The sequence below is a fragment of the Dunckerocampus dactyliophorus genome, chromosome 4, assembly GCF_027744805.1.
Source record: "Dunckerocampus dactyliophorus isolate RoL2022-P2 chromosome 4, RoL_Ddac_1.1, whole genome shotgun sequence".
Taxonomy (NCBI): Eukaryota; Metazoa; Chordata; class Actinopteri; order Syngnathiformes; family Syngnathidae; genus Dunckerocampus; species Dunckerocampus dactyliophorus.
Window position 1 is genome coordinate 2,708,832 of NC_072822.1, and position 26,135 is coordinate 2,734,966.

Below are 26,135 nucleotides of genomic sequence, written 5' to 3' on the forward strand. Positions count from 1 at the left end.
ATGGTATACAGTATATTACTTGCACAGTGAAATGTGTGATTTTTGTGGTTTTATTTTGTGCAATTTTGGTATTTAATTTTAATTGATGCATTATATGTATGCATGCAGTTATGCTCTTCCGCATTGTCTTGACAGAATGCCTAAAGAAATTCCTCAAAAATGCACTTTGGACATGCAATTATGTGTATTCATGTTTCAAAAGATAACATTGGCCATTTAAAAAAAACAAATACATTTGCTTGGTTTGATGTACATAAAAGTATTAATAAGTGAAATTACTGCATAAATAAAACATATGTATAAAAAATAAAAATTATCTGAATAAAAGTTCAAAACAATTATTCCAAATAAATATAAATAAAAATGATTTAAATTAAAATGTACAAAATAATTACAAATAAATATAAATAAAAATTATTTAAATTAAAGTGTAAAAATTAATTACAAATAAATAAAATGTTTAAGGATTTAAATAAAAGAAAAATGTAATAAAACAGGGGAATGGGCGAAGCAACAGTTTAAAGCGCATGCAGAGGTAGATAAAGCTGCTGGTTGCTGACCACTCATACTGACCTCTTGCGGAGGTTTTTAAAAAAAAATTACGTCAAGAGGTTGCCTACTGCCATAGCCGTTAATATCAGTATGCTTTGACCCGACGCGAATTAGAGGCTCCTGCGGTTATTTGATTTTGTAGATGGCCACTCCTGATCTACAGTATAGAACAGAAGAAACAATAGTCAAAGATGGTTTGAATAATCAAACCACTGCAGCTGATATCAGGTCTATTTTTAATTTTTTTGTGTGAATTTTGAGTAAATGTAAACATTAAAGAAAGAGCTGCACTACGGCATGAAAATGTGACAACATATGGAGCATTTTTGCAGCTCCACATCTCTTTGCACAGGATGGTTGGAGTGTGTCTGTGGGAGTTTTTGTACTTTTGAGAGGCCCTCCAATCTCTTCTAGTTAGGCCCTCCAAATAATTTACCAAGTGAGACGTTTACAGTCGTTGCCAGAAGGGGGCAGTAATTGTATGACGCTTGCTAAGCACGACTAAGGCTAATCAATAAAGGGATATAATACCACACAGCACACTCCCTTGCACAAAAGACAAACATGGCAAACAAAAATTGACAAGGAAGTCAAATTCATTGTTGACAACACATCTGATCCCACATGAGAGAAGCTGCTGGGATGTTTCTCATCATTGTCACCCACAGGGAAGCCCTACCCTGTAGGTGACGAGGATGGGGGCACTAGGCTGTGTAGAAACCGGCCTTTGTCTGGGACCCTCACCTTGTCTCTTTAGAGGTAAATCTTTGTGTTGAAGCACTGAGGGACAATGGTATCAGATTGACACTCCTTTGGGACACGAGATCTATATTTAACACTGTGCATCAAAGGGGTGTATGTTGTCTGTATTGTTGTGTGTGAGTGTGTGTGTGTGTGTGTGTGTGTTTGTGTAGCTGGGGCTGGGGGGGGACATCCTTTTTGCAACTGGTGCAGCGGGGATATGTCACTCAATGACCCTTAAGTGAATATAGGATACCTACCTACTACCCCACCACCTATCATCCTTGAATTATTGCACAGTAGGGAGGGAGGATGACAAATTCATTTCATTTTCTTCCCAGGGGACATGATGTCATTTCCTGTCTCTTTATTCCCTGATGCTGCCAAGCATTTGTTTTCAGGAACCGTTCAGGAAGTCTTCTCCTAATTTGTTTGTCTTCCATCACCTCACTCTCCCAAAGAAGACGTGGAACAGAGCACACCGCCGCTTATCGGCCGGGACTTCAAACTTGTTTATTTACAGATCATTAGAGAGCTTGGGAAGAGGCCTCAAAGCTACTCTTCAGATTCCAGATTGGGAGCCTTGTGGTGGCGGCCGGGACTTTCCTCCTCCTTCCTCCGCAGTCTCGTTGGATGGGTGTCGACAGCCACTCGAGGGGCATCAAACAGCAAAGATAGGCTGCTGCAGATGTGAGACTGCTCACTCAAGGCCTAATCTGCTCACAGGAGGGAGGATCCACTCCGGATCTTTTCCTTGCCGTTGCACTGAGGCGGAGGTTTTTCCAAAAGGCTGGTCGTAATACAATGCATTAGTGAGATAAAGGCCTCTTTTCATGGTTACCTCATGCTGACAGTCGCTAGGAAAAAAATGGCTCCTGTCGGCTCTGGGAGGATCACACCTTTATTTTCTGCTGTGTCTCATCTACAGGTTTTTGGATCCTCTCAGCCTCTTAAGCTAGGCCTTATTTCCTGTCTCTTTTATCGCCGATATGATAGTCTCCTCATGCTTCATAGCTGTGTGCACTTTTCCACTAAAAAACTCAACCAGACAGCCTGGAAACATCCTTCAGCGTCTTTGCCACGGACACTTTACTCCTTATCATGTCACAAATTAAGTCTGTAAAAAAAACCAAAACAAACGCAGTTGCTCTAGAATTGTAATTTAGAGCAGGTATTCTCAACTGGTGGGTTGGGACCCAGAAGTGGCTCGCTGACAGCTGGTGCAAATTCCTTAAATTATTTATTGAATGGTCCACTAAATTGTAGCACCACTAAATAACCTTAACTTACATATTGATTAGAGTTTCACGTTCTTAAAACATTGGCATCACTACAAATGGACACTTGTGGGATCAACTCCTAATTGCAAAGGAACCAACAAGCTGATCTGATTGGGCCACTCGAGGCCAATGAGAGTCAAGATGGTGTACATGTGATGGATGCATAGCAGAGTTGCTCTCATCAGACATGTCGAGACACGGAACATCCAGCCGCCAACACCAGGCAGGAAGGGAAGTAGAGATGAAGGGGGGGAGAAAGTCCAAGCTCCAGACGTCACATCTGCCACTAAAATTCCCAGGGGGGGCCTCCAGGGCATGGGAACCTTGTTTGTCTGCCTCTCCTCCCCCACTCTGCACTCCGACCCATCCCCATACTGACCCAGGACCAGCCCAGTCCTCCCACTCTTCTTGGGCAGTGTGGAAAATAGTGGACCAGGATGTCCACTGCACAGGTCCCCACCTTGTCTCCATGACAACACAAGATAACAGACGACCTAAAGAAGACTTGGAAAATATGATTGCTGTATCTGTGTGTGTGTGTGTGTGTGTGTGTGTGTGTATTACCAAGCGAGGACAAAGTCTGTGGCCCACTTTCCCAAGGAAGAAGATAATGCAATGTCACAGTAGCCTACATGTTGGAATGAATCTTTTCCCTCAAGGACCAGAACCGTGATTTATCACAGTTAATTCGTTCCAGACCACGTTATGTGAATTTCCGCGAAGTAGGATTCCTTCTTCATAAATGGAATATTTTACCTGTTACCTGTTTATGATCTTCTAAATAAATTTTTTACCATTAGAGCCATCTAGACATGAAATAACACCCCTATAGTCACTGTTGCATTCCTATTACACAATATAGTAGCTCTAAAAAGAGAAAATAAGCCATTCAAGACAGGAAGTGACACTGGGGGCTCAGAGTTGAGTTTTAGCTTTTTGTGGGCTATGACCACAGCAGCAACCCGTATTATTAGTATGATGTGAGATCATGTGAGATCATTTAACCCTGAAATTAAAGCTGGTTTGTTCCAATCTGGTGCTTGTCTCATTGAACAATTACTGACACCTAGTGACCAATGTAGAGTACCACATTCACAAGTTGATTGGTGTGCTCAATGGCTTCATTTAGCCATTTTTATGCTTAAGAATTATTAATTTCAGCAAACATTTCTACAAAAATGCATATTTTTTTGTGTAATAATAGGCCATAGTCAACCAAAAACAATCATTTATTAATTAATACATTTGTGAAAAACTGTGATAGAGTGATGGAGCAATGTTTGAACCGAGGGACAACTGTACTGTATTTGTATTGTACTTCATTTTGCCATTTTTATAATTAGAAATGCTGCGAGCTGAAATTTGGGTTACGAGCTGCTAGTTACAGGCAGGCATAGCCGAGGACAGCTATATGGGGGCTTGTGTCAAAGTGCCAAAGGCGGAAGTGAGCACTCAATGAGATGGCAGTAAAAGCTCGCGAGGGAATTTATTAGCGTTATTATTATCATTTATTAGTGATTTATTAGCGTTTGTGCCTGAGCTGCTGTGTTTGTCAAAGATGACAGAATAAACGTTGCATGCTGAAAGACCCGCGGTGTCGTACTTCCACGTCGTGGAAGTGGCCAGACCAAGGAAAGTGGGATAGAGTTTGTGTCTACAGTATATATAAACAGAAATTTGCAAACATATTATGCAGTCTCATGTTGATAGGTGTATTAAAAACTTTAAAATGATCTTTCAAAGGTACACTTATTATAGCTAAAAACCTCTGTGATTAATTGTGATTAATTAAGGGTTAACTATGGACAAAATGTGATTAATCGTCATTACATATTTTATGTAGTATGTCCTCTTGACAAGATATTCTCTATGAATGTAATGTGATGTGATTGTTAATGAGAGTAAACCGCGCAATTATTCATCTTACATGAGCAAGTGTGCGTCTCTTTATCATGGACAGTTGTCCCCACTGTCAAGGTTAGCATGATGACATGTCGTCTCCTCCTCTCCTGTTGGACGGCATTGCTGGTTAAAGCCCTGCCAGCTGTTAACAATGGCATGTTGTCTGAAGTGTGGACAGCTGTTGTCAAAAGGTCAGAAGCTGCATTTCCCTCTAAAGCTCACAGCAAATCATGCTGTCATACTGGAAGTAGGTGAATGGGGACAATATACGGACACATCTAAGAATCATGGAATACACTAATGTGGAGTCTTGTTCAAGTCTTTTTTTAGCTACTTTCCTAAGCTTTCAACCTGCTGCTCAGCCATTCCCGTAGTGCACTTTCCAAGCCTTGCGGGAAATGAATATTGACTTCCTGTCCCTTTTAATGAACAGTCTCATTTAATTGGCCTGATGTGGCAGATGGGCCTCAAACTAACCTACAGACATCCCAGGGTGCATCTCTTCTACCCCTGAAACGCTGCACACAAAAGGGTGACAGTTTGTCAAAACATGCATCCCTACTCAGTTATTATTATGCTCATATCAGGTCGGGTTTAACATCTTACACCCAGCAAGAGCTTTTGGATATTGGATTTTAGCGCGCCAACATTTTTATCACCGATTTTTGACTCGTCCCTGAGATCTCCAGAGTACCGGAGTGTACGCACACCAGCCAGCCAGGCGGAAGTGCTCGCAGGCGGCGGGGAGAACGTAAGCGAAGGCGATGAAGGCGCGGAGGAATACACGCTAAATTCAAGCGAACGCTGCACAGACTCTCCTTACTGAGCATTTTCATTGCTAATGTGTAGTCTTTAGTGAATAAAATGGACAAGTTATGACTCCACATCACCCACACTAAGAGACTTTTGGACTGCAATGTCATCATTTTCATAGAAACATGACGCCATTGAGCTAGCCGACCGCCACACACTTCGGGCCGATAGAACAACGACTGAAACCGCCAGGACCAGAGGCGGACGACTGCACATCTATGTGAACTGCTTTCTGTGTCACTAAATAAATAAAAGTACTGTTGTTGCACACCTGCCATGTTTATTTGTTTATCTGAGTCTTTTAGCCTTTTTCTTTGAAGTGGAAAAAGTCGCAAATGAGATCTGTTTACTTGTAGGGATCCCCATTAGCGGTGCTCTTAAAAGAAAAAAACAATATTCAACAAGTAGGACAAAATCTAACTAATCAGATTAGACTATGATAATATTTAGTCGAAGACAGCCCCATTTTTAGATTGTTCAGTCCAATCACAATCAAATTTGCTACGCAACTTTAGGTGACTGACACGCACATGTGCGTAAAATCTGAGCTAGGTTGGTTGATTGGTTGATAAACATGGCCACCATCAAGGCAAAACCCCTTTGCTAGCATGTCGTCAGAAGCATTTGGACCACAAACCATAGTGGGGCGCCACAAATGCCATTTACAGTCGTCCCTCGTTTATCACGGTTAATCGGTTCCAGGCGAAAGTAGGATTCAATATTAATAAAGAGAATATTTTCGTAGTTAGACCATAAATAATCTGTTTCTGACTTTCTTAATACCGGTTGTAACAAATAATACCGCTATAGTCACTTTTACACTCCTATTATTCTTTCTTTACGTCACATTACACAGGCTACGGGATCACTGCAGGGACGGACGGGACAAACAGCTGCCGCTAGCATAGCACGCTACCGAGCTAACTAGTTAGCCTCTCCAGTTCACTTATAAACTTAAGAAAGTGTTTAAAACTGAGTGGGGAAGCCAAAAACCTGCCACTGACCAACTGAATGAGAGGAGAACCTTTTTTTCACTTGTTCTCAGCCATGGCATGTCGGCTCGGTCCTGCTGGCTCAGTAGCCAGTCTCCATGTAGCATGAACGGCAATGTAATCTAACGTCATGTCTCATAACATTACTGATGCCTAGTGACCAGAATACTGCATATAACTTGTCTTTCAATATTTTTGAACTAATAATAGGCCATAGTCAAACAGGAAACAGCCATCATCTATTAATGAATTGGGTTTTTTCAACCGTGATATAGTGAGGGAGCGATATTCAAACCACAATATAGCGAGGGACGACTGTACAATCATGTGAAGTTATGAGTTATGCTCTCAAGTCACCTGCTCTTTGGGGACAGGGACAAAAAAACTCAGCAGGAATCAAAGACAAGAAAGACAACACCGTTGTTGAGCGGTACCAAAATAAATGGGTTTTTTACCAAGTAACATAAATCCTCCATGCGGTTAATAAGTTCAATCCTCTGCTCGTGTCTCCTCGGTCATTTGTGTTAAGCAAAGACTTCTGGGAGATTGGCAGCTGTTCAGTCGCTAATGAGTGAAAGCCTCCCTGACCCTCGTCCTCGTCCTGCTCCATCCTCCAATAAAGCCCCTCAGTCCAGACCTCTGACCTGCGCTGTGTGCTCGCCTCACTCCGACCAACATCCAGGGCATTAGTCGGACGACGGCTCTTTATTACGATGAAAGGAAGACTTGTGTCCATGTGTTCATTGCCTTCATTGTGTCTGAGCCAAAAAAAGTCCTCAGTATTGTCCGATCATGCAGGGCAAGGACAAGCTGAAATAGCGCAACTAGAATATTGGATGACAGTAGTTCATCAGTTTCACTTCACGGAGATCAGCTTTGTAAAACAAATAATAATCTTGCACGCATCTTGCATAATAAGCATGTAGCGCTGCCAACTATCTATCACTCAGTTACAGACGTGGGCGCTATGAGTTTGATCACTTACTGTCATTTCCGGACTGTAGAGCACGCCGGTATGAGTGTAAGATGGCTAGTTATACACTAGCCTACCATAAAAGTCATTCATCACCATCCTCCTCCTCCTCCTGAGGACTAAAACCAATAAAGTAATCTTCTTCAGCATCACAATTGAACAGCCTTATAATTCCTTCATCACACACTTTGTCCGTTTCTCTCTGTCTCTGTCTTTCATTGTCACTCTGGCTGTAGTAGTTCTACACTTGATCAAACTTACTTAAGATGTGTCAGAGATGGCTACATAACACTTCAAAACGTGATATTAGTTTCCACATCACTACTTCCTGAAGCTGCACTCTAAGCGTCATGGTAAATGTATTTTTTAGCCATAAATTAGCCACATCACTATACAAGCCGCAGGGGTTCAAAGCGTGAGAAAAAAGTATCAGCTAATACACCGGAAATTACGGTATTGGGTGAAAAATAGCATAACACGGGGCCTTTGATGAAATCAAAAACACAAAAGCATCACCTCAATGCATTCCAATTGGGGTCTGTGGCGTGCTGCAAGGATGATGATGTTTATTTTTCTGCATTGAAGCTCTTTAGTTTGTTGTTCCCACTCTCACCCTCAAGAGCAAACATCTCTGATTTTGCTTTCAAACGCGGAGAAGCACAATTATAGTTCCCGATGGTGGCTGTGGCTTATTTGCGTATGTGCTTGATCATGTTGCTTAAAGAAAACAGCCATTTAAGACTTCAGTTGCCGTGCTGTTCACAGGGTACTTAAATATCTCTAGTGCGTCTAAACAGGGACAAGTTAAGCCATATGAACATAAAGGCTGTGTTGTCGTTGGTGGGAATATCACGGAAAGATCATCATGACATGCTGGGAAGTATTAAATGCAGCTGAGTGTATAATAAGCCCTAAACTAAATCTGTCAGAGTCCTGGATGAGGGAAAAAGGCGTAATTACTGTATACCTTTGTAACAGCTAAAAGCTTTGAATGACTTCATTTTAACCATCAAAACATTAGGTACACAATACAGAGTTGTATTTGCACACTCACGGGCCACTTTATTAGCAACTTACACAATCTAACTTGTGACCTAAAATACCACTAGCCACCACTAGCGTTGTTGTTTTCCACAGATTTTCCACAGATTAATTAGGGCTCCTTTCCATTTTGTTTTGAGAGAAGCAAGACTGTAAGTCGCTCCGGAATAGTCAAAAAATGGGTCATGAAGAGGAAAAAAACATATAAGTCGCACAGGACTATAAGTTGAATTTTTTGCTGATATTGGCCCGATATCCCATATCAATATCGGATCGGGACACCCTTATGCACAACAGCATAAAAAACATACCAAGCCAGTGAGTCCAACAAGCAAGTTACCGGTAAGCAAGTTCACCAAGCTCCCGATCTCATGCCACATCACTGAACCCATTGAATTCTGCTAGCCTGGAGCACCCTCTCGCGGCTGTCTACGGCATTGTTCACTCCTCGGTTCATGACAGTCAGTATGAATTAACATTTAAAAACATGTTAATTTATATATTTTTTTAAACTATAAAAAAACCTGTGACTTATAGTCAGGAAAATATTAAAAAGTTAGGTAAAGGAGCAGCAATATTTTGCAGGTGCATGTATTCTAGTCAAAGCATTTCAGACACAGTTAAGCCAGCATGTTCAACCAACATAAAGTCAAGTCCATACAGTAAAATGCCCAACTTAACACCCCTACTTGATTAACCACTGCATCACCAATAGTATCACCATGTACAGTATGTTTATTAAGACGGTACACACAAAAAAGTGTTAAAACCCCCGGCTCCAAAAGCACACAGGGGGTAATATCTGCAAACAGGAAAAGTGGTGTTGGAAAAAGTCAAGTCGATGTGTAATTATTAAATTCCGTAATAGTGACCTTAACACATATAATTGCCTGCATTCAAACCTGCATACCTTCAACTCTTATCAGACTTTCCCATCAGTTTCCCACATTTAGTGACGGTCCCGCTCAGTGTTTTCAGATTGTTGAGCAAACGCTGACTCACGTGGTGCGTTTACTGGCCTGCGTCAGTCCCTATTTCTCATTAGCGCTCCGAGTGCCCTGTTGCTGCTGCTGTTGCTGTCGGATATCTGGTGAGAGCATCAGGACTGATGGTTTGCTTCACCTGACACCTGTCATCCAGGTTCAACAACAGCCTGTTTCCCCTCCCGGTTCCTGCAGCACAAGCAGAGAGCGCCAGGGGCTTGTTTGCTATTGTTTACTGTGCGGACCCCTATCTCTTTCTGCACAATCATTGCTGTGAGTTTCATTTTGTTCAGGCAAATTCCTTTGGAGCCTGGGAAAGTCTCTCACACCAAGAAGTGACATTTGTGTGAATTCATGCAAACGTACAGAGGATTCGGTTATGCTACCCAAACTGTCCCCTGCTACATTTGCATGTTTGTTTTTTTTTAAGCATACTACCAACAAACAGACAATTAGCAAGCGATGCCTTTGCAGGAGATCCTATCAAGGCAACAGTGGGCACATTTGCATCTTGCGCATTCGAGCTGTTAAAACTTTGCATAAATGTTTTTTGGGTGCTTAAAAACTGTTAGCAAGGAGAGATGGGAGAGATGTTGTCCATATAAAGCACGTCAAGCCTTGAACTGGATGCAAAACACAAACAATGAGGTGTATTTTTAGCTGGAATGAGCCCACTGGTGACCTTCGCTGCAGTCCTATTCACTCTGGAAAAACAGCAACTAAAGTGTCCCATCAGTGTCTTTTTGGGTGATAAATGCTGCACTGAAATACTTAGTTTGCATCTAGGCGATGGCATTGAATAGAGACAACAAAAATTACCCATTTTTTAAGTCAGGTCATTGTTTTACCTTCCTGACCAATTCCCCAGAAGTAAACAATGACGCTGGCGCGTACGTACACTATCACCTGCAGTTTGACTTAGAATACTTTCTCAGGCAAAAGGCTGCCAAATTGTACATTTAATCAGACCGTCTCGCGTTGAAACAGCTCAGAGGACTTTTCCCACAAAGCTCCCGTATCCAAGACCATCAAACAGGACCAACTGTGTTGATAAAATGAAAGGAGAAAAAAAACATACACATTCGGATAAGATGGTTTCACCAAATTTGTAAAAACAGGCCAGAGAACAAATTACTTTGCAAACACTTGCACTGTTTTTACAAATATCGGCTAAAAGTTTGAATCATATTGTTAAATAAATCAAATCAATGTTAAAAATGTTTGGTAAAGGCTTTATTTTAAGATGTGTAGCAAAGACTGCTTCTTAAAATGTTATTTTATTTATTTATTTTTACAAAGCTGCATCTAGCCAGGGGTGGGTCAAAGGTGGTAGAAGCCAGAAGTGGTAGTTTCTAAGGCGAACACCAACATCAGCAGTGTGGAAATATTTCGGTTTTAAACAGAATGAACAAGGTGAGCGCATAAACACTGACGAATCGATATGTCGCATGTGTTTGAGAGTAGTCACGAGGAAGCGGGGGAACACAACCAACGTACATGCTCACCTGAAACACCACCATCCTTTTCAGTTGTCCCAACTGGGAAGAAAAAATACCCCTGGAGGTGCAACAAACTCTTTGTCCCGACAGCCAACGCTTACTGAGGCATTTGGTCGGCAAAGTAAATACAAGGAAAATAGCACAAAATGGTGCGCACTCACAGACAGTGTTGCTCGCTACATTGCAAAAGAAATGCAACCATTCAATACGGTGGAAAAGCCAACATTTGGAAAATGTTAGAAATGTTTGACAGACAGTACAGCATTTGATACGATGTACTTGCATCAGTTCAGTTTCATTTCTCGTGTGATTAATTATTTCATTTATTATCGCAAAACTGTTTTTTTTTTCAGAAGGAGAAATCGTCTCACATTTTAATGTTGTGACAGGAGATCTTGTGCCGCTCCTAATTAATACTGAATCCTACTTCGTGGAAATTCACTTATCACGGTCGGGTGAAGAACTACAGTACATTCCATTCTCAACGAAGCAGAAAGAAGCCTTCTAACTAACACTAAGATACGGACAACTCAGTCACATTTTTACAGGAATGTCTCACTTATTTTAGTGAAGATGTGCCTTAAAATTAAAAATGGTACGGGCCAATAACGTGACATCATGCCAAGTTATGCTTTTTGCATCCATTCAGCGTTCTCTACTGCCTTGTTCTTGTCAGAGTGCATGCTGCTGACTGAATATATGACACTGTACTGGTGTATGCTGTCCAGTGCAGTGAGGAATGCACCGACCTGTACATTGTGGAAACCAAGCAGCCACTGAGCAGGCACATATAACTCTTCAGGTCAAGACCTTGCTGTCTACCTGCACCTCAAAGAGAAAGAGCACTTTCTTGAGGACAAAACTGATGGTTTGAAAGAGGAGTGAGGGCAGGCATCTACGGTACGTTAAGGTTGAGAAGCCATCTCGGAATAGAGGGGGAGGTCTGCGACACCACCTTTCTCCCACATTGATCGATTCAATGCCCTGAGAATGGCACTGTACGATTTTTCTTTCTAACAGACATCCAATCTGCCTCATTATGTGTTAATAAACCATTTAGTCCCACCCTAACAGTATATAAGTGTCCTGGCTCACAAAAGAGAGGTGTGTGTGAATTTTTCCTTTCCTTTCTTCCCTTCACGCCCTCGTAAAGTCTGCAGGTGTTTGATTGTCCCACAAGAAAACCTCTGTCTGCTGCTTTTTCCTGGCTTTTTCTTCTTCTTTGTGTGTGTGCCACTACTGTGTCACCAGCGCCTGCAAGGTTCTCATGCAGACATTAAACGCACCACACAGGAGTGCTAATACTCACACTTCCTTCCCTCTCACCCCAACCACAATTATGAGATTATTCACACACACACATGCACACGCACACACACATCATTGGGAACTTTCATTTGTCCAAATTTGGAGGCCTTGCAGAGGCATCAAATCTTATAAAAATAAATGTGAGAGCATCAAAGTCTTGGTGAAACGGTTATTTTCCACCAAATGTTTTTTCTCCTCAGTGGGAAACAAGAGTGAGAGGATATTTATGTGTGTTTTACCGAGCCCCTGTCAGAAGGAAAGACGAGTTGTGTGACCTTGCAACGGCTACAATATGGAACTGCTTTATTCCCATGACTGGCCTGCAGATATTTACCCACAATCCCACAGGGCCTGTGTAGCCGCTCTCTGCCTCAGTTGGCCACTGATATTGTGGACTTTCTCATCGTCCTTGGCCAAAGGAACTACAACAAAATCTACAACCTCAATTTATACACAGTGTTGTGAAACAGTGTTTGCCCCCTTCCAGATTTCTTAGTTTTTTGCACACTTTGTCACACTTACATATTTCAAATCATCAAACAAATTTAAATATTAGTCAATGACAACACAACTGAACACAAAATGCAGTTTTTAAGTGAAACTATATGGCCCTGGGTGAAAAAGTGATTGCCCCCTTGTTAAAATATAACTTAACCATGGTTTGAGTTCAAGTGGAAAAGGCTATAAAGCCATTTGGGACACCAGTGACCCACAGTGAGAGCCATTATCCACAAATGGCGAAAACATGCAACAGTGGTGAACCTTCCCAGGAGTGGCTGCCCAACCAAAATTACCCAGGTGAGGACTCATCCAAGAGGTCACAAAAGGCCCAACAACGACGTCCAAAGAACTGCAGGCCTCACTTGCCTTAGTTAAGGTCAGTGTTCATGACTCCACCATAAGAAAGACACGGCAAAAACGGCCTGCATGGCAGAGTTCCAAGACCAAAACCAAGACCAAAAAAAAGAACATTAAAGCTCTTCTCAGTTTTGCCAGAAAACATCTTGATGATCCTAGAGACTTTTGGGAAAATACTGTGTGGTATGATGAGACAAAAGCTAAACTTTTTGGAAGGTGTGTGTCCCATTACATCTGCCGTAAAAGTAATGCCGCATTTCAGAAAAAGAACATCATAGCAACAGTAAAATATGGTGGTGGTAGTGTGATGGTCTGGGGCTGTTTTGCTGCTTCAGGACCTGGAAGACTTGCTGTGATAAATGGAAGCATGAACTCTGCTGAAGGAGAATGTCCGGCCATCTGTTGGTGACCTCAAGCTGAAAGCAACTTGGGTTCTGCAGCAGGACAATGATCCAAAACACACCAGCAAGTCCACCTCTGAATGGATGAAGACTTTGGAGTGGTCTAGTCCAAGTCCTGGCCTGAATCCTATTGAGATGCTGTGGCATGACCTTAAAAAGGCGCTTCATGCTAGAAAAGCCTCCAGTGTGGCTGAATGACAACAATTCTGCAAAGATTCCTCCACAGCGCTGGAAGAGACTCATTGCAAGTTATGGCAAACGCTTCACTGTAGTTGTTGCTGCTAAGGGTGGCCGACCCAGTTATTAGGTTTATGTGGCAATCACTTTTTCACACAGGGACATGTAGCTTTGGATTTTTTTTTCTTTTTGTAAATATAATCTGTTTGCACTCATTTTACAAATATGACTGTAGCATGAGAATATTTTACTTATTACTATTTATATGACATACAAAATCATCATTTTTAAAACATTTATTAAAAATACATTTTTCTATTTATCTATCTTATCTATTATTTGTATTTTTAGATTTAAAAAAAAGTAGATTTAAATGTATTTAATTCCTCCCCAGTGCTGCTTTTTTCTTTGTATATATTTGAATCCAAGTGTTCAAACTATATGTGTCCAAAATAGGAGCTATATATATAAAATACTACTATATGAAATAGTAGTAGTAATAGCCTGAATGGTATTCATTTAACAATGTGTTTATTATTGTGGCTGTCATTGAACGCTCTTTTTAATATTTTGACCCTCGAGGAACCAAAACCTACCATCTGTACTCCAAATAGATTTATCCTCCAGGTGTAAAGGACCACGCCCCTCACTGAGCGTATGAACATCACCTCATATTTTGACCTTTCCTTTCGGGTTTCTGTTCACGTAACGTTTTAGAATGTGTGTGAAAAGCGGGGCGAGGCTGTGACGCTTTTATGGACGGGCTGAATCTGACTCAGTGAGTTTGGAAAAGGGCTGGGACTGGTGGAAGTGTCTTTCATGACATCATAGTGTAAAAGTCGGCATGAATGTGAATACAGTGTGTTTTTATGGCAGATTTGGGGTACATTTTAAGATCAGTGACAAAAGTCTGCATTCCTCTTTGAGTTCAAAGTACTTCCCTGAAAGTAAAGTCCAGTTATTAGAGTTCTTTACTGGAAGTTATCTGTTACATGTAATAAAAGCAGGAAAAGGGCAAATAAATGACTCATGGCATTGTATCTGGGTGTGGGTAAGTAGAAAATAAAATTAGTAAGACCGAGAGAGAGGCTGAGGATGCACGGTAGCAGAGAGACACTAAGATAAAGGGTGAAATAAGACACCCACACCCTCTACAAGAAGGGCCGGAGTCACCTCCACCTGCTGAGGAGACTGAGGTCCTTTGGTGTGTGTAGGACTCTCTTACGAACCTTTTATGACTCTGTGGTGGCCTCAGCCATCTTCTATGCTGTGGGCTGCTGGAGAGGGGGCAGCACGGACAGGGACAGGAGCAGGATCAATAGACTTATCAGGAGAGCGAGCTCTGTCCTGGACGGTCCTCTGGACTCCGTGGAGGAAGTGGGGGAGAGAAGGATGTTGGCTAAGCTGACATCCATCACACCTCTCACCCCCTACATGACACTGTGGGTTCCCTTAGCAGCTCCTTCAGCAGCAGACTGTTACACCCACGGTGTAAGAAGGAGAGGTTCCGCAGGTCCTTCATACCGACCGCTGTCAGGCTCTACAACACCTGCACCACCTGAACCATGTGTCACTATGTATTCTTTACTTGCGTATCTTGCTTGCTGCTGTAACAAGTGAATTTCCCTGCTGTGGGATTAATAAAGTACAATACAATACAATACAATGTCTCAAAGTTTGTTAGCAAGTTAGCAACAACGTAGAGGATATGATGCAATCTTGGTGGGTTTTTGGCTTCCTACTCTGTCCTTCTTCCCCACTACGTTTGAAACCCTTTCTTACTGTAAGTTTAGAATACGCAATCTGGAAGCTAAGTAGTTAGATTGGTAGCATGCTATGTTTAAAGAATAATAGAGAGTAAATAGCTACAGGGGTGTTATTTCATGTCTGCAGGGTAGTGTTTAGAAAGTCATAAACAGGTTTTCTATGCTCTAACTAGGAAAATATTCCATTTATTAATATTGAATCCTACTTTGTGGAAATGCTTACTTATACTAATGCTTACTAATGCTTACTAATACTTATCACGGTCAGATCTGGAAACAATTAACCCATGACTGTATACTATTTCAAACTAGGTCATAAGAAAAGTCAAACCTGTTCATGTGTTCATGAAAATCGATATCAAATATAATACGGTAAATCAAAATGGCTCCCCGGTCCGATTCTGTTGAATCTGCTATGTCTAGTGACAAAAAGTTTGAGCGTTTCTAGTTTCTACTCGACCCAAACCTGTACACAAAAGGAGGAAGTGGCTGTGTGCGACTGGCCAGCGCAGCTTCCTGTTTGTGATTATTCGACCAAAAACAGAACCCAGGCTCTCTGGACCTCCCTCGACACTGTCTTGTAGTTTCATTCGAGACAGGAGAAGCACTGGCCCACTGCGTCTGGTCGTCTATGCATTGTGTTGACGTAAAGAGCCGGGGCGCCACAATACTGGGAAGCAGCTGCTTCAGACTTAAAAGTAGTCCTAATGGCATATACCATACTACTGTATGGTCAATTAGCTGAATGGGTATAACACAGGAAATGGTCCTTAATGGTATTACTATATGCAGTAGGCTTAACAATAGACTCGGGTCCATAGTCTGTACTGTACAGTACATACTGTAGCAAACCATGGGGTGTCCTTTTGCTGTAAATGACATTTCTGACAGCCCCTATGGATTGTGTTCAATATGCTTTGGAAGACATTCTATCATGCGTGTAATTTAGATATCTTCAAAGTATTTTTTGGCTTTCGATCCGATCCGATTGTTTTTATAGTCTTGCCGATACGATCCTGTACCGATCCCCCTTTTTTTTTTTTTTTTTAATTATAAGCTTTTGTTACAAATGTGCATTTGTGGAAATGAATATGGTTATGAAATTAGCTCTCCAAAGCATTAAAAATAATGCAACTAAAGTATTGCTGAATTGACTTTTTTGTTACACAGCATGACCAACATGAATGTTTGGTTTTTGTAACAAACCTTTGTGAGTCAGGCACCTAATCCAATAAAAGATCCATCCAATAAAAAAAGTCCATCCAATAACGGATACAATCTGAAAAAATGGGCGTGCAAAACACTTTTAGGGTAGGACTAATCCTTTGACATGGTTATAGACCAATTTGTGGAGTGATTTAAAATATATTACTTTTTTTTAAGCTACCATACAAAAAGCCGGATAGAATGAATTTGAATCACGTTTGAACTCCAGTTGCAGAAAAGGCAATGAGGAGCAACCATTCTTTGAGATGAAAAGAGTGTCTTCAAATTCTGGACAAGACTCCCACTATAAGAGAACAAGTCAACAAGTCAAGTCCTATACTGCCTTCTCCCCGGCAGCCATCTCCTTCCCTTAACCTCGCTGCCACAGGAAAGCAGGAGCCAAGGACCCTCGCTTGCCTTTCCGCACATTGGGCAGCAGAATGGACAATTCAACAATAAAGCCACTGGACCCTCCTCCTCCTTGATAAGAACAATACGGCAGCACCAGGATGCATTAATCTGTGTGAAAAGCACTAAGGAAATAATAGGAGTGCAATACAATGGCCTATTTTCCTTCCCTCAGGTACATAGTATTTGCAAGAATTGTCACTTCTGTGTGTCTTCCACGCTAGAAACGTGTACAGTAAACCTCCGTTTTGGTATTCTCCAGTTTCCGGTGAAAATTTTGCCTCCATTCTTGTATACTGTCTTGGTTTTTGTATAGTATTGCACGTAAAACAACTAGTCCATTTGCCTCGTACTGTATTGTTCCACAATATCCAACAAAGCACCCTACGTGTTGCTGACTCGCTGGTCGTACAATTTTTATTGAGTATGACTGCTAAATAATCCACCATGGGGCCAAAGAAAGTTGCGAGTGTCAGCAATCTGATAAAGAAGCTGGATTTGACCTCGCCAGGATGTCCATGTCAACAATAACTTCCACACATTTGTTATTTATAATTATGTTGCATTATTTTCTGCATGTAAAACTGTAATTATTCTCTATAAAATGTATTGATCGTTAATATTTTGGGGGTTTCTGGATTTACATTATTTGCTGTTGGAAAAATTGTTTCGGTTCTGTTTCGGTTTGGAACAAATTGTTAACTAAAACCGAGGTGCAGTCGTTCCTTGCTACATCACGGTTCGAACATGGTGCCCTCACTCCATTGCAGTTTTTCAAAAATTAATTAATTAATAATTGATTGCTGTTTTCGTGGTTGACTACGGCCTATTATTAGTAATACAAATATGCATATTTAACTAAATTGTACTTATTATTGACCTAAATTAAGAATTTTCAAGCATAAAAATGGTTTAATGAACTAACCAAATGATCTCAAATACAAATACAAGGTAGAAGAGGCATTCTATTTGTGAATGTAGTATTCTACATTGGCCACTAGGTGTCATTAATTGTTTGGTGAGACAAGCACTAGACGTGTTTAAATGATCTCACAACAGGCACAATAATAATAATATAATAATCACAATAATAGCACGGGCTACTGTTGGGGCCATAACCCACGACAAGCTAAAACTCGACTCTGAACCTCTGACGTCACTTCCTGTCTTCCCGCCACTAAGGTCCCCTAGGGAACACATTTACTGTGAGACACACGGGCAGGATTTTATTAACATCTTAAATGGTTTATTTACTATATGTCTACTATATTGGGAAATACGAATGTAAAGCCATTTAAAGCCACCATTACAATACACTGATGAGTCAATAGCCACCGCAGGAAGTACGCTGTCCAGAAAAAAACAACTGCTAAAGTGCGAGTCTATGTGATCTTATTATGTCTTATTTTCTCTTATTATGTCTACTATATTAGGTAATTCAAATGTAAAGGTGACTATTTGGTGTTGTTTAATGTCAAGAGAGCCGTATTTAGAAGATTGTAAACAGTTTTTTTATGCCATAACTACGAAATATTCCATTTATTAATATTGAATCCTATTTCGCCTGAGTTCACTTATTGCAGTCGGTCTGGAACCAATAAACGAGGGACGACTGTACCACTGTATGGGAAATGACATCTTTAGTTGCAAATGGAAATGATTATGGGTTCTAGCTTGAGCTGGGGGTCATCTCCAGACGTGGAAAATAGAGATGACCTCGTAAAAACTGCCAAAACCCAAATGTATAGTATTCATAGCATTGACCACACCACCTCTTATTCTCTGCGGATGTTTTCCTGTATAAGGGTCTCAGCACTAATAATAGTCCCACACGGATGTTGAGGCCGCAGAGGTCGACTCTTTCCCCCGTCCTTGTGTCTCGTTACAGGCCTGTGAATCTCTCAGTAGTAAACAAGCGCATATAATTAGAAGTGACTGTGGAAGTGATTTGTTTTGGAGTGTTTTAATCCTCCGGGGACTTTTATTAGTGAACCCTTTCGTCTCCAGATCAAATGTTGTCATGGTCATCTTGAGGGGGAAGCGTGTGTGTTGATTGAGGGGACTCAGATTCCAGCGTTTATTGAAGTGATGGCAAAAGACTCTAACACACTGTCAACAGGAAGAGGGTCTATTACCTCAAGTTCAAGTAGAAGGTAAACTGGGATATAATTTGGAGAAGTCTGCCTACAGTCAAGCATGGCGCATGTGTGCTGCCGGCACAGGGGAAGCTGTGGTTCATTGAGGGGGAACATGAATTCCAACATGTACTGTTACATTCTGAAGAGCTGCTCCCTTGGTTGTGGCATCATGGCCTGGGACTGCATGAGTGCTGCCGGCACTAGGGAAGCTGTGTTTGAGGGGAAACATGAATGACAACATGTACCATGACATTTTGAAGATCTGCTCCCTTGGTGGTTGTGGCGTCAGGGCCTGGGGCTGCATGAGTGCTGCAGGCACAAGGGAAGCCACGGTTAACTGACGGGAAACATTAATTCCAACATGTACCGTGACATTTTGAAGATCTGTTCCCTTGGTGGTTGTGGCATCATGGCCGGGGGCTGCATGAGTGCTGCTGGCATGACGGAAACAGTTACTTTCTATAGTATTACCCCTTAAGAAGATATAACAAAATACTTGCTGAAATGTGAGCGTTTTTCTCAGACAGTGAGTCCATTATTCTGCAGCAGCTATTAACTTTGTAAGTTAATTTCCAGTGTAAAAGTGTATTCCCAGTTACAAAGCCAAGTTACAACAGATGAAGGGTTACAAGCTAAACATGACATGACTTACACACAGTACATGTCCGGACTTGTGCCTTCACACACCTGCTGCTGGGCTAGTGGGCTCCACACACACAACCATAAACACGCACACTCTCTCACGATATGGTCTTCATGCAAAGTGATTCGTACCTTTTCTCGTCCTTCAAGGAGAGATTCTGGGGGAATGTGGCAGCTGATAAAATTCCTATGAAAAGAAGAACATTTTTGTTACTGTAAAAACATACTGTTTAGATAAAAAACTTGATGTAGAAGGTCCAAAAAAACAAAATGAAGCTGGGAATAGACAACATTCCACCCTCTTGGACCACAAGCATCCCAACAGTCCAGAAATCCATGTACCATGACATTATACATTATACACAAAGCCAAAACAAATCACACTTAATCGTAATTGAAGGTGTTACATTAAACCCAGCTGTGCAGCTCGCAAACCCATTCATGCATTGCTTATTAAATAACAAGGGCTGCTGTATTAGCACCAACAGACTGTGCTTTAAGTCTCGTGGTTTGACCCAAACCTCCAGCAGCTGTCGGCGCTTGTAAAGCTGATAAAGTAGAACAGGTTGCTCCATCTGCGCCAGTTGTGGGGACAGACCCCAGAACCCCAGGTCGACACAATAGGGGAGGAAATCGAGACAAATCCTGTTTACACGCCACCTCACAATGCCAAACCATAAACACCTTTTGGCTTTCATCACAATGGACGACAAGCACAATGGGGAGTTATGTAAAAAAAAAAAAAACTACGGGTTTATCATGACTTGCAAGAGGAGTTATTATCCTTTTTGGTCAATAAAATGTATTTTTTTGTCACATTAAGTGATGCTGAGATGATGTCCCGATGAGGCCACAGACATGCGCTGATATGGATCACTATTGAGACTCTGATCACCAGTTCAGCATTTAACCTGTCAAGTGGGGTCAAAGGGCAGCACATCATCATTCCAATCGGAGGCAAAAGCTACAGCAGGTCGATGCTGCTAAACAATGGTGTTTGCTCACGTGCTATGCTAATTGTTGAGCTTTTGCTTCAAACCTGGCACTCCAGCCTCAGTAAAATTCCATATTACAAGATATTAGATGTAAAGTTATACATAATTCTGGACGCTGATTGGATTAAAAAACAACTTCTCCCATTGAAAATCATGGTAATAGAAATTCCACTGCAGCCATCATCACACCATTATTAGCTCTACAGGCAGGTTTTAAGTAACATATTTAAATGTCATACAAGTAGGCCTGTCACAATAACAAATTTTGCTGTCCTACAAACAATTGTCGATAATCGATATTATTGACAACGTTTTTTGAGACCATTTGTGACGGTCACCTGCTGTTGTGCCCCGTTTTCTCGCTCTTTCTCTGTCTCCCACACCTGGGCGTGTAGCAGGAGCAGGGATAACTGGACACACCGGCAGCTAATTAATCCTTCCCCTACTTAACTCGAAGTAGGGGCAGCTGTGAGACGCCGGTTCCTTCCATGACAACTCAGTCTACGCACTCGCGGCCCTTCCAGATTCGGCGTCTCCACAGTTGTCCCTTGACCTAGGCGTTTGCAAATTCTCTTGTGTTTTTGAACCTTTTTCTCTGGGGCTCCACAAGCGCCACAGTTCACTCCTGTGATTACCTCCACACTGAAAAGCAATTAAAGAACTGCCATCCACTTACCTTGCTTCCGCATTCTGTGGTTCTCCGCACACGCATCCGTATACTTCATGCACGAAAAATAATCAACTCACATTTGAAACAAGAAACATGTAATAATGTTTTAAATGTGAAAAGATTATATTAAAACTTTTTTATTACAACTAAAATTTTCTTCAAAATAGTTTAAGATCAGCCAACCAAATCCAAATTAAAAAACAAAATATTAAAAACAAACATAACAAAAGACAATACTAGCACAGCTTTGTTCTGTTGGTGGTGTAGAATAACAAGCCTAGTAGTTCTTTACAACTTTTAATCGCCAGCTGGGCTCTGTTGCATCATATCATTCCAACTTCCTACTTCCTTTTCTCTCATTCACTCTCTCTACTGTTGGTCCCATCCGCAGTCCCACAGTGCCCTCTCTCTACTGGTCAACATGTAACTGTATAATTATATGTATCTGCAAACACAACAAGCTTCTAATCAGACATGTTAATATGTGTGTGCACAAATTCAAAATGGCCACCAACCTGTCTATAACAGCCACCTGCCTATAGCGGCCACTTTTGCCGTTTCCTTTTAGTGGCCGCTATAGACAGGTTTGACTGTATTTCCTTTGCCGACCAAACATCTCAGTAAGCGTTGACTGTCACGCACACAGACAGATGGAGAGGGAACTCTCTTGTCATCCAGCCTGTGTGGTAAAGAGAGCCAAGGAATGGACATGTCAGTTTATCGAGGCCGGGAAAAATAATCAACTTTGTTTTTTTTAATCGTTCGATTAATCGATGTATCCATTATCGTGACAGGCCTACATACAAGTGTAAAAAGATGTTAACCGTTGTTGACATTAAAACATTCGCGGCATGAATGACTTGTGCCTCACACATTTCAATTTTCACACAAGTGTCAAAAGAAAACAAAACTTGATTTGTGCAATACTTGAAGCAAATTTTCCCCCACTAATTATAATTGAATACGTGAGGGCAGCGTGTCCGAGTGTCCAAACTTTTTCCAGCGAGGGCCACATAGTGAAAAATGAAAGGATGCGAGGGCCGCTTTGATATTTTGTATCAGCTTTATGATGTAGGTGAAAACAGTATTTTATTATATATTTAATATTATTATTATTGTAGAATGAATTATTAGTATGAAGTTCGGTTTATTGCTCTTTTTTTCCCATTTTTGCTGTTGCTGTTTTTTTTTTTAATTTTTTCAAATATTTAAACTTTCTTCATAAATAATATTTGCAAATTTTTTCCTTGTAATATTATGACTTTATTTCCATAACATTAAAAAATTTTCCCCAACCTAATATTTAAAAAATGGCAACTTTGTTTTGTTTCTCATATTACAACATAAAAAAATAAAATAAAATTAGTTCTTTAATATTTCAACATGTTTATTATCGTAAAATTACAACTTTTTTTCTTGTTAGAATACAACTTTTTTCTGTTAATATTTTGACTTTACATGTATTCTCGTAAAATCACATCTGTTTTTTCCATTTCTGATGTTGTTTATTTCAACTTTCTTCTTGCATATTTTCTTCTTAATTATGAATGATATTTATTATTATTATTCCCATAATGTTCAAACTTTTTCCGCACCCTAATTTTCCCAAAAAATTATGTTATTCATTGTTTTCTTTGTTTTTCAAAATAATATTTTAACTTAATGCTACTAAAATAACACAACTTTTCCTCCTAATATTACGTTATTTGTGTAAAATTACACAACTTTTTCTCGTTATAGTGCAACTTTTTTCTGTTAACATTTTGACTTTATTCTTGTAAAATTACTGCTGATTTATTCCATTTTTTTGTTTAGTTAAATTATATTTTTAGAATGTGCATCAGGCCAATAAAAAAAAACAGCGGTCCACAAATGGCCCCCGAGCTGCACTTTGGACACCTCTGCCTTAGGGTTATAACCCTACAATAATCAAATTCAGCTCATAATCCGATAAGTATGATGAATAAAAATGTTTACATGATTTTTATGTGTAAAAATAAGTTCACCGCTATTGACATTGAGAAGTAAAGACAACAAACACTCGGGCCTGACCTCAGTGAGGAATGATGAATCGCGTAAGGTAGTGAATGTGCGACGCAAGCAATTTACGCTTCTCGTCCTTTTTTTAAACACTGTAAAATGTGTAAAAAGAAGCTTACCACTGTAAATCACACACAAAAAAAATTAACACTACCATCATTTTAATAACAAGTGAGTCCACTTCCTGTGTATATTGAAAATCGCATCCTTTGTTGCGCGACAGAGGTTTCAACTTTGAATTTTTGCGCAATTTTAGAAGCAAATTTCCCCACACATTACGGCCAATTTTTGAGAAAAGTAATATTAGACTTCCGATGTAATGCATGGAAGCCATTATTGTGGACCATTAATTCCCTTGGGAACACATTTAAAATAGCAAACCAGGTTAAAAATCTATAAAATAATTGACTGCCTGAGCTAGAAATCAAAAGCAGATTATGTGCTTAGTGTTATAGTTAATATGATACATTTACATGACAATACTCATGTGATCTGATTAAACCATGGTATTAATGTTAATGAAATCACTTTACATGCTGGGTACGTCGTCTTAGATTGTTTCACACCGTCGCCGCCTATGTAGGCGCTCCGCGCTCTGCCCCTCAGGCTTTCAACGTCTGCTTCCTGATTTTGGCCTCCTGCAGCTGTTTCACCTGTAAGCCCACGGCAGCGCTTCACTCTGTGGTTTATCTGAAAACAATACTGAAGGCTGACTGTTGTTGATGAAAAAACAGTCTTGAAACGAGGTGATTTATTGGGCCTGTGTGAAAGCGACTGTGTCTGCTGTACCGTGACAGCAGTTACCTGGGAGTTGCCTGATGGGAATCTACACCTGCTTCTGCTGACTCTGCCAAAAAAACATCTCAACTCACTTCATCAGCATTCGTTTATCAGTGTGGAAGATCCTAAGTGATAATACAGTGTAGAATCTTTCCCAGACTTTTATGCCACGATGGTGGTGTTTCATTTTTCCATCGTAAAAATGCAGCATTGTTCTGATGAACACAGGAAAACAAATACAAGTAAAACTTTTTAAACCTTGAGTTTCACTCTGATACCAGTAAAATATGGATTCTGCTGATACTGAGGTTTATAGTGTGTAGACCAGGAGTTGGTCAAATGGTCTCAACCTTGGACCCACATTTTCCAACGGTCATTCAGGCCCGAGGCACTTTTCATTTAAGTCAAACCAAGCAAACGTATTTGTTTTTCAAAATCACCTGCGTCATCTATCATTTTAATGTTGAAAGTGCATTCTTGAAGAATTTATTAAGGAGGACTTTATTAAAGAAAAGATGAGGATCATAATAAATGTAAATTAAATATCAAAATTGCACTAAATAAGACCACAAAATCAGATATCTCACTTGTGTGTAATGAGTACTATACCAAAAAGGAAGATGACAAAAAATATTGCTGTTTTCCTTCAAAATTTAAAAAAAAACAAGTCAGACATCAGTTGTATATTACATATTTAAATATAATTTATAACTAACTGTCTGTGACCCACTATTTGGTCACGACCCACCAGTTGACAATCCCTGGATACAACCCTTGGTATCCATACTGTTGACAGTTGGATCGGTCCATCCCAATTGCGCATGCGTAGTGTCACAACTTTACCTTTACGTTATTAACAAGTTACAATCATCAATAATACAATCGTCAATAATCTTATTATTTTCTTTGGAATACGATAAAAACGGATTACAATCTTAAAAATGACAACAATCACGGGGAATTCGCTGTTTGTTAAACATTATGACACAGCAGGCTGGCGTAAACCTGGGCAACAACAAAAAGTAGCTAATTGTTACATTTGTAAACAACGCCACCGTCTTTAAAATGCTATAATGGCCACTGTCTGTAAAAAGCATCCACTTTATGATCTACTATACTTACTTTTTGGTTGTTTTGCTGAACTAAGCAAACGCAAACTTTTTCGGATGTGATGCTAAGCGGTAAACGCTACCCGCCGGCGCGGACTAATTGCTGGAGGCGAAGCGTTGAGTGGGTGAAACAACACAAACTTTCCGCACTTATCTCTTCATCAAGTGTGTATGTGTGTGTGGGGAGGGGTGGGGGTGTTACCGTGGGACTACATGGAAGGAAGGCCCTCCCCACTCCCAGATGTGAAGCAGCGAGCGTAGCAGGGTGGCCATCAGGTCATTTCCAGCCCGACAAGTGAAGTGACAACATCACATGTTCTTAACTTTGTCCGCCCGCGGATCTCATTTGTGGATTAAGCTGAAAGTTTGTTTTTTTTTGTCATTTTTGCAGCCACACATCGGTCGGATCTATGAAAAACCCATGTGGACTTGTGCAACCGCATTAAACCAGAAGGAATGCCTATTTTGTTGCTAAAAGTAACTTTATTGTTGTGGCTGACTGGACTTACGCGAGGTGAGTAACGTAAAGAACACAACTTATTTAGCTCATATGAGTTGTTATGAGCGCGTGATGAAGTCAAACCTGTTGCGAATGTGAGGACACTTGCTGCAGGTTTCATCACTCAAGCATTCACTTTGCATCACATTTCAACATCTGCCCACTCACTTCTCTTAAATGTGCATCATTCATATACACATATCTATATATACAGTATATATATATTTGGTGCCTTTTTTATTTATAATAGATGCTCCACTTTTGGTCTTAGAGGCCCCCCCACACTGCCAAACCTCTGTCAAACCCCACACAGTTACAGGCAAATAATGACACCTAGACTTGACATTTTTTGTGTGCATCAC

General features: G+C 40.6%; 1 protein-coding gene and 1 long non-coding RNA gene across 4 annotated transcripts in view; one reads left to right on the top strand and one right to left on the bottom strand.

Annotated features, from left to right (window-relative positions):
• Positions 1-18,858: 18,858 nt before the first annotated feature.
• On the bottom strand, positions 18,859-25,627 carry LOC129179613 (uncharacterized). Of its 2 annotated transcripts, none has more exons than XR_008570009.1 (6): positions 25,477-25,627; positions 24,190-24,232; positions 23,919-24,075; positions 21,861-22,024; positions 19,813-19,867; positions 18,859-19,347 (listed from the first exon to the last, which is right to left on the bottom strand). It is a non-coding gene; the product is annotated as an uncharacterized LOC129179613 (long non-coding RNA). The 2 variants fall into 2 exon arrangements; XR_008570010.1 differs by having other exon boundaries at positions 25,288-25,627.
• Positions 25,078-26,135, top strand: part of LOC129179612 (neurogenic locus notch homolog protein 1-like) — a 52,678-nt gene continuing 51,620 nt past the window's right edge. Inside the window, exons 1-2 of one of the 2 annotated variants that reach the window (XM_054773062.1) lie at positions 25,078-25,569; positions 25,666-25,788. In XM_054773062.1, coding sequence (XP_054629037.1) covers positions 25,731-25,788 — 58 coding nt within the window. In that variant the 5' untranslated portion in view covers positions 25,078-25,569; positions 25,666-25,730. Of the gene's footprint in view, positions 25,789-26,135 lie in introns of both variants that reach the window. The other variant, XM_054773061.1, reaches the window with a different exon arrangement.